The sequence below is a fragment of the Hemicordylus capensis genome, chromosome 3, assembly GCF_027244095.1.
Source record: "Hemicordylus capensis ecotype Gifberg chromosome 3, rHemCap1.1.pri, whole genome shotgun sequence".
NCBI classification, from domain to species: Eukaryota; Metazoa; Chordata; class Lepidosauria; order Squamata; family Cordylidae; genus Hemicordylus; species Hemicordylus capensis.
In genome coordinates, this window is record NC_069659.1 from 284,571,069 (window position 1) to 284,580,287 (window position 9,219).

The window sequence follows — 9,219 nt, forward strand, 5'->3', positions numbered from 1 at the left end:
CAGTTATTTATTTATTTAGCATACTTATATGCTTAAATTGCCCCAAACTCACGTCTCTGGGCGATTTAGAATAAAACAACACACATTAAAACAGTATAAAACAATGGGGGAGTCAATAAACCTCTGAGCTCTATCCCCAAGTCAGCGCTGAATTAAACGCAGACGCATTTGGTGCTCTGTTGACTTGCATACAGACACGTTGTGCTTTTGCCCCTCTAATGAATAAACAAATGAAGGTCCCCTATCAAATAGGAAGCGGGAGGGAAAGACTGTTACTCTAGTCTTTCTAGCTCTGTGGTTGATTCCTCCTTTCACCCCCCAACGCTACACTTTGTTTTAACTCTAGTTATCTATAATGCATTTCCTGGCGGGCTTTGTGGGTAACCCCCACTTCCGGAAGTGACACTACTTTGTTGTGGTTCCGGGGCCAAGACAATGGCGCGCTCCCTGCGACTGCACGTGTGGGGAGAGCGCTGGTCCCCAGAGAGGCGCGTGAGCAGAACTATCAGATTCCGGGGGCGTGCGGGTTAAATTCTGCGGCAAGAGTTGCTTACTGGAGGGAACTGGCGCTTCTTCCAAGGAGGATGGTCTTGGGACGGGGGTAGTTCCTAGGGTGAGCGTGCTTGCGGGAGAAACTGTATCGCAAGAAAGAGGTGGTTGGAGTGCCCAAGATGAGAACTGAGGGGGGTGCTTGTGGTCGAGGAGCTGCGGTGTGGTCGAGAATCCTCGAGTGAGGCTTGTCTAGGGAAGCAGAGATGCCTGGCAAGATGGAACGAAGAAGTGGTAGCACGCGGGGAGTTTGGAGAACTTTGTAGAAGGTATAAAATTCCCCAACTGAGATTTCTAGTATGCCAAGGGTAGCCTAGTAGATTGAGAGGGTGCTCTAAGCAGGCCCTCAGCAGCCACTTGTAGAGAAGAAATGTGGTTCCCCATCCGATCCTTATGTGTCCTTTCAAGTCGCGGGGCCTTTGGTGGCAGGTGGATCCTTGCAGGCAGTCATTCTTGCAGGCAGTATAAGAAAGAGACACTTGCATCCCCAGAGGAACCAGTTCCACCTGTCTCAGTGACAGAGATCCGCCAATACTTGAGGGCACAGGGTATGCCCTTTCATGATGGCTATAGTTGCCTTCACGCACCCAGCATTTTTGTGGAGGAGCCGCAGGAAGTCCGCCATAGTTACAGCCTCTTTATTGACAAAACCACAGGCCGCTTTGTCTGTACAAGTGCATTGGTTGAGGGTAACTGGCAAGACTTCCAAGCCCATGTGGAGCTGCGACATAAAGGGGTGGTTGTTGGTAACGAGACCGATGCTCAAAGGGACCAAGCTGGGAAGGATGCCATGCACATCTGGGAGCGAGCATTGCCTCTATGGCAACTTCTGGATGAACAGGAGACGCAAGAAGCCAAGGCTAGATTTGGCATTTCCAATGTGTCAAATGCCACGCTCAAACGTTTTGGTGTGCGTTATCTGCGAACTGCTCAAGCCTTAGTCTTCCCATGGTTCAGCCCTTGTGGCACCCACCTGAAAGGGTTAAAGCTTTTGGGTGTTGAGCTTCAAGGAGAAACAGTACGTTATGTGGAGAACACCCTACCTCGCCCAAGTGCTTACCACAATCTCTTTGGGCTGCCACTGATCAGCCGACGAGATACAGAAGTGATACTGACGGGCCGGGAATTGGATACTTTGGTGCTGCAGCAGGTGACTGGGCTACCCACTCTGGCCTTGCCCCGTGGAATTTCCTGCCTTCCCCCTGCTCTTCTCCCCTACTTAGAACAGTTCAAGCGGATCACCCTATGGTTAGGGGAGGATCTCCGCGCCTGGGAGGCTGCCAAACTCTTTGCCCGCAAGCTGAACCCTAAGCGTTGTTCTTTGGTGCGACCTAGTGACCAGCAACTCCAGCCACTGGAAGCTTTCGCCCGGGGCATGAACCTCACCAAGATTCTGCGCACTGCCCTTCCTGCTGGCCACAAGTCCATCATTTCATTTCGCCAGCTGCGGGAAGAAGTGTTAGGGGAGCTGACCAATGTGGAGCAAGTGGCTGGTATCAAATGGGCTCGTTTCCCGGAACTGAACAAACTCCTCAAGGGCCATCGCAAAGGGGAGCTCACTGTCTTCACAGGTGACATGTTTTGGGGTACTTTTCCCCCTCCACTCTGTGTATGTGTGTTTGTGTTCAGCTTCTCCTCCTAGATAGATTTGTTGGTTCACTTGTCAATCCCAATCTGTTTTCTAGAAGGCATTCTTCTATATTGCTTCTTCCAGCAAGTTGGAGGTCGATTTGGCTTTGTGGTTCTGAGATTTCAACCTTGATTTATCTGACCTCTTGCATGAAGCCCCAGCAAAAGCTCCTGATTACTGTAGCCATAGTCTTCTTCCATAGGTTTGAACTGGATTTAATCCTCAATGAAATTCATTAAGTGTGAAAGGCATTAGGGCAGGGGCAGGTAACCTTGGCTCTCCAGCTGTTGCCTCCCCATCAACCTCGGCCATAGTTGATTGTAGCTGGGGATGATGGGAGTTGTAGTTGAACAACAGCTGGGAAGCCAAGGTTGCCTGCCCCTGCATTAGGATTATTATCTCATGGCCAGTGTTCTGATCATATGCACAAACCCCCAAACATCTGCATATGGTCAGTTTCTGCTTCCATCTTCGGTATCTCTAAACCTGGTTTCATACACATCGCTGAAGTTGGTGATCGAAGTACAAATAGGTGCACTTGCAAAGGATAAGAGGCATGATGTGGCTGGGAAAGATGTGTTGTGGTTACTTAGCCACAAAAAAGCTGCAGGTTATTTGATGGGATTGATTGCAGCTGCTACTTTGTACCCATCCACTCTACCCAACCCCAGAGAAGAAAAGTCTTGTCAGTCTGCTTGGAAACTCGAGGTTAAACCTCCTTTAATATAAACTGGAATAGCCTGTCCCCTCCCCTCCTACTAATGTTACCATTGTCTCTTTGGAACAGGTCCAACAGGCAGTGGGAAGACAACTTTCATCAGTGAATATGCCCTGGATCTCTGCATGCAGGGGGTGAACACCTTGTGGGGTAGCTTTGAGATCAACAATGTGCGTTTGGCCAAGATCATGCTTACCCAGTTTGCCATGGGGAGACTGGAAGAGCAGCTGGAAAAATATGATGAATGGGCAGACAAATTTGAAGATCTTCCTCTCTACTTCATGACTTTTCATGGGCATCAGAATATCAAGTAATGTTTGGAGAAGCAGTTCCCTTCCTGCCTGTTTTAGGTTAATGTCTCTGATGCTAAGGTTGTGTCTTAATTGACTGTGATGTCATTTGCAATCCTAGCCCTATTTACTTGGAAGGAAGCTTCTGGAATCTATGGGACTTGCTTTCAAGTAAACAAGACCTAGGTGTAAATGTTCTGAGAAGGATATGCTACCCTTAGAGACAGCACTAATACTAAAATAGGAATTGTGGAGCCCTTTTTCTAACTTGGTCTGTACATTATTTCTCCCAGATGATTAGACTAGGCTTTATCTGCCTGCATTTTGAAAAGCCACAGGACAGTTCGAGGGTGATGTTGGTTCTCCTTTCCAGTCTCTGATTGCTTAAAAAATCCTTACCTTGAACTAGTAGCTAATGTTGGCACAGTTCTCCATTAAGATTTTAAAAGGTTTGTTCAAAAATGACTAATTTAGAGGTAAGAAAGTGAGCCCTGCCCTGCCTCCATCAGCCCGGTTAGAACCGGGGGCCATTTAGTTCCTCTCTCAGCACTGTCTCCTGCACTGACAATTCCACTGGATCATTCTAGAACATTGTGTCAGAGGTGTTTTGTTTCTATTCATTCATTCATTCATTCATTCATTCAGTTTCTATACCGCCCTTCCAAAAATGGCTCAGGGCGGTTCATACAGAGAAATAACCAAAACAAAACAAAACAAAAAACCTCAAAATGGATTCCTGTCCCAAAAGGGCTCACAATCTAAAAAGAAACATAAGATAAACACCAGCAACAGTCACTGGATGTACTGTGCTGGGGGTGAATTGGGCCAGTTACTCTCCCCCTGCTAAATAAAGAGAATCACCACATTAAAAGGTGCCTCTTTGCCAAGTTAGCAGGTGTTCCCTGCATTTGTTCATTTTCCCTTTCTTCCTCCATCCCTTTTCCCATTTGCATTATGTCTACTAGATTATAAGCCATTGTTTTGGATTGCAAAGGACTTTGAGTGCCTTTGCAAAAAGGCAGTGAATAAATGCAGTAGATAAACAGATTATATATAGAATGTTGTAGGGTAGCACAACTGGTTTGTCAAATACCTTATTCCACACTTCATGTTAAGTTAATGAAATGTTCTCTTTCATTTCATTTCATTTCTATACCGCCCTTCCAAAAGTAGCTCAGGGCAGTTTACATTAAAATAAAAACTAAAATCAATTCACAGTTAAAATCAATCAAACTATAAAAACATAAAACCATCAACAATTAAAACATTTAAAACAGTTTTTTTAAAACGCAAAATTCATTTTCTAATGAATTTAGGTTTTAAGATTCCTTGCCATGGGATTCAGGATAATGTATTATGTATATGTGGATTATGTATATGTGAATGAGGGTTCAGACTAAGTTCTCGTGCAGCACCTTATCCTTTGTTCTGATCCCCAGTCCCTGCATGCTGTTCCTCCAGCGCTGAATTTTTTTGATGACATTCAAGTTACATATACCTTTTACTGGTAGTGGGTGGGATTTTATGCAGAACCTAAGATTTCGTACCCGAACCTTGGTTCTTAGCTGAGATTGATTATGAAAGCTGGCCTCTATGTAAGTGTAACTGGTAGCCTCTTTTCCTGTGCAGGACGGTGATAGATACCATGCTGCATGCTGTGTACATGTATGACATCAGCCATGTTGTCATTGATAATCTCCAGTTCATGATGGGCCTGGAGCAGCTCAGTGTGGACAGGTAAACTCTCCCTCGTCATGCTTCCTTTTGCCTTGAATCACTCTTGTTACTATGTTGCGTTCCTCCTCTGCTTTCCTTACTCTGCATCAGTTTCCGTATTATTGTGTCCAATAAAAACTGCTATTGTGCATCCGTCAGACTTAACAGCCCTATCATAATAATGTTTACTCAGGGCTGGTGCAGATTTAATGCTTAACCACAATTAAGCAATTTGGAGTGGGCCACAAGACTGCATGCTTCCTTTCCCTACCCTCCCTCTCAAGGAGTATGAATTCCTGCTTTAATCAAAATGTACCATTGGCAGCGATATTAACCATGATTAAGGCTAACCAGGTTCCAAGCTGTTTCAAATGCTGCTTAAGTGGGAACAGAACCCTACTTAGCATTAACTACAATTAACTTGGCTGCTGACTTACCCACCATAACTGTGGTTAAGGTGCATGGGGAAAATTCATTTTCCAATACGAAGTGGAGAGAGAGAAAAGGAGTGTGTAACCCCACAGCCCGTTCCCACTCTCTCAGCCATGGCTAAGCAATTAATTGGGATCTTTATGTCCATACCAGCTTTAAACAAACCAGCCTTCAGTAATTAAATACGAACATGTTCAAAGAGAAAGCCAAGTAGGTTGTCTTAATATGCTTTGCAGCCTCTGCCGGTTCACCAGTATTCTTTCCTCCTCCTGCCCACCAGTGGATAAACTATCCAGGGGTGTAACAAGGTTGGAGTGGGCCCAGAGACAAAATTTTAAAATGCTTCCCATCACTGCCTTCCTCTAAAAATTTAAAAAAATATTCAAGGAAGTTCGGGCAGGCGTTGGCTGGGGGAGACATGTCTCTGCCGCCCCCCCCCCGGCAACGGTCTCCCCTTGCCCTATTATAGTTAGGCCCCTGAAACTATCCAATCCAAGAAATTCTTTTTCTTTAAAATGTGTATGTCAAATTCTGCCCCTTCTTTCTACTTTCTGGCTGATATATTTAGCACAACTGTGTCATGAGCTTTGCACCAGGGTATATTTATTCCACCATATTGCTGTTTCAGGCTCGCTGTCCAGGACTACATCGTGGGTGCTTTCCGGAAGTTTGCCACTGAGAACAGTTGCCATGTGACACTGGTCATTCACCCCCGGAAGGAAGATGAAGAGAGAGAGTTGCAGACGGCTTCGATTTTTGGGTCTGCAAAAGTGAGTACTTATTGGGAGGGGTTTGGTGGGGAAATGGTCAGGCTTTGGGCTGTGGAGAACTGTATTGGCGGCTCCTAGAGCTCAAGGATTTGTCTTTTATTCATAAGAAGAAGAGTTCATCACATCACCTTGTGTGCCTGACTCTTGGGCCATTGAAGTTGCCTCTTCACTTCAATGGACTCCAGTGGTCTTCAGAATGCTCCATCATTCTGATTCCTTCCAGCTATTTGATTCATAAATGTGAAGTGAACTAAAAGTTCGCATAACTAGACTATAAAACTAACACCTGTCACATTTATTTTACTTATTTATTTATTTGTCAAATCTGTACACCACCCCAAACCTTTGTCTCTGGGGAGTTAGCCATCATGTGTTAGCCATCATCATGTTCCTGACAACCTGTACTAGATGACCATACCAAAAAGATTACCTTTTGCCTAGAGCAAAAGGTGATCTTCCTTCCATGTCTCCTGCTCAGGCCAGCCAGGAAGCTGACAGTGTGCTGATCCTGCAAGACAGGAAGCTGGTGACAGGCCCCGGCAAGCGCTACCTGCAGGTCTCCAAGAATCGCTTTGATGGGGATGTCGGCGTCTTTCCTCTGGAATTCAGCAAAGCATCCCTCACTTTCTCTACCCCCATCAAAAGCAAAACCAAATTGAAAAAGGTAAAGGATGACAGTGGGGTGCCCCCCAAGAAAGCTTCAGCAGGTGCTGGTGGGGCGTCGAAGAAGCAGCGATCCCAGGCACCCAGCACAGCCCCTGCCCCTGGGACCTCCCCTGATGGATTTTCCTCTCCATGAGGAGGAGAACTGGGATATTATTCAGAAAGCCAGCAAAGTCACTGCCTCTTGTTTGAGTGCAGCATCAACAACCTGACTCTGAACAAAGGCATTGACCAGATCTACCTGGTTCTGTTGCCAGTTGTTTTCCCTTTGGAATCAAGTGTTCCAGATCTCTTGTAACGAGATCTGTGGTCAGAAGCAGGAATCGCAATATTCTTTACTATCAAGCAATAATCGGGAGACAAGACTTGGATTTCTTCTGCATTCTACTGAAGACATATCGGGAGCAGGGAGACACATAACACATGCACACACATCACTGAAATGAGCTTGCAGTTTACTGGAGTAAGTGCAAGGAAGTATCTGTGTTTTGTGGTCTTCAGTTCAGGCTTTCGCCACGCCTGGCTTTCTCTCTGTTCTCAGTTGTTGCAGACGACAGAAAATGTCAAAAAGGAACCCTGGTGTGTGCAAGTTGTTGCCTGTGATTCTTGCACTAATATGTGGAAAAAAATGAAGGTTTGTAAGCTATTATGGTTACAGATCTCTGTCATGGGATCACAAATGCTAGATGTAGTGTGCGTCTGGATTACAAAACAACTGGTTTGTATTGTAATGTTGTGGCAACTCTGCTTTCGTTCTCAGGCTAAGGACTTGGAACGACAGAGCGAGTTGAAGGTTGGGCCAATGAGGAATCAATAAGGCTTAAGATTAACTACATCATGGGTTTGACAGGGGTATTGAAAGAGCTACCTGAGATTCTTGGCTGTGGGGTGGAGTTAAATCATTGGCATAAAAATTATTCCTTATGTGCCTGGTCTTACTGGCTCTGAGCTTTACTGTTCTAGCCTAACGTGGATTCTGGTGAGGAGTCTGTCTGAAGGAAAAACCACACTACTCTAGTATTCCAGAGCGGTTATTGAAAAGCTGCCATTAAGAAAAGTAATGCAGCTTTATTGAAAAAGCTTTCCATGCCATTAATGGTTTCCTCAAACATTTCCGGTAAAAGTTTGGATTTATTTCCTTGGCGTTTCCCTTTTCAGTTTAAGCAGTGCAATTTTAGGAGATGCCACATCTAACGTATCGCTGTTCAGGAAGAGTGGAATTGAAAAATCAAATATGTAATTCTTACAAACCAATTTAGAAAATGCTGCTTCTTGAAAAATGTACAGGCTATAACACTTTGACATGGAAGTAATGTACATTATTTCAGCCTTTTCAGTTTGAATAATATCTGGAACTTTTTCTTAAGGTTGATAAAACATTATCAGATTGATAATTTTGACTGATTTGGTGTAACCTGACACTGGAAGGAGGAACCTCCATCATTAACTGTATTTGGAATAGTCTGTGCATTCTGGAATGCAGGAATTATGTTTACTTGACATTGTGTTGGATATTATGTCATTTATTTAAATTTTAAAAATCTGTTTCTATTTTATGTGTGATGTTTCTCATTTTGTCCACAAGAGGTCAGCCTGCATTAGGCCTTCACCTGCCTTTTCAGACAGAAGGTTCACATGATAGTTGTTTTCTCCTGTTTTCCCATGCTAACCCACAGTTCCTCCATTGCATACCAAGCACTTAAATTCTGCTTTGAGCTCCAAAATCTCAGAAGCAGGCAACTATAGCAGCAGTTCATTCAAATCTCTTTATGTATGTATGTTTTTTTTTTCCCTATCACAGGGCAATGATCAAGGTTGCTTGTAAGGATAAAAACCCTGAAAATAACATAATTAAACCCAACAGCAACTGGCTGCTAAAGATGACCTTGGCTGAGCCTCAGGCTCATACAAGAGGAGGCAGTCTTTGGTTATCTTGGTCCCAGACCATTTAGGGTTAGACCAGCACTCTGAACAGTGTTCAGAAACAGATTGAGAACTAACATAGGTTAGTTCTCCACCCCCAAGGTACACATGAATGCCGCTTGAGCTCATGTGCTGTTTCTCCTGCCTTTACTGGCCATGGGTAAATCTCCCTTTAAGACAGGGGTTCTCAGCCTTGTTCTTCAGATGTTGCAGGACTGCAGCTCCCATCATCCCCAGCCATATTGGTCAAAGGACCATAGGAATTATAGTCCAACATCTGGGGAGTCAAGTATGAGTACCCATGCTTTAAACCATTTTTGTCACAAAAACTGGACAAACTTCAGAAGCATTAAAGGACACATGAAACGGATATGGAAGGCATTGGAGAGCAACAGCTTTAGAGAGATGGGGAAAGACTTCTGCATCTGGATTTATGGGTGAATTGAGAGGGATCAGTTATTTCATTACCAGTGTAAGACAAAAGAGCAATGTTCTCAAGCACGATTTGCAAGAGATGGAATTAAATCC

At 44.5% G+C, this 9,219-nt stretch overlaps 1 protein-coding gene across 4 annotated transcripts; it reads left to right on the forward strand.

Moving 5' to 3' along the window:
• The first annotated feature begins 385 nt into the window (after nucleotides 1-385).
• Nucleotides 386-8,324, forward strand: TWNK (twinkle mtDNA helicase). Of its 4 annotated transcripts, none has more exons than XM_053310702.1 (5): nucleotides 386-488; nucleotides 2,967-3,207; nucleotides 4,817-4,924; nucleotides 5,964-6,105; nucleotides 6,584-8,324. In XM_053310702.1, the coding sequence occupies exons 2-5, from the start codon at nucleotides 3,023-3,025 to the stop codon at nucleotides 6,902-6,904; spliced, it is 756 nt and encodes a 251-aa protein (XP_053166677.1). In that variant the 5' UTR covers nucleotides 386-488; nucleotides 2,967-3,022; the 3' UTR covers nucleotides 6,905-8,324. The 4 variants fall into 4 exon arrangements, with proteins under 4 accessions (XP_053166677.1, XP_053166673.1, XP_053166674.1 ...); XM_053310698.1 differs by having other exon boundaries at nucleotides 404-2,120; XM_053310699.1 differs by having other exon boundaries at nucleotides 405-818.
• The last annotated feature ends 895 nt before the right edge of the window (nucleotides 8,325-9,219 follow it).

Coding starts and splice junctions, on each gene's coding strand:
- TWNK (XM_053310698.1), top strand. CDS start 920: ATGTGGTTCCCCATCCGATCCTTATGTGTCCTTTCAAGTCGCGGGGCC. Junction 3,208..4,816: donor CATGGGCATCAGAATATCAA/GTAATGTTTGGA, acceptor TTTCCTGTGCAG/GACGGTGATAGATACCATGC. Junction 4,925..5,963: donor GAGCAGCTCAGTGTGGACAG/GTAAACTCTCCC, acceptor TTGCTGTTTCAG/GCTCGCTGTCCAGGACTACA.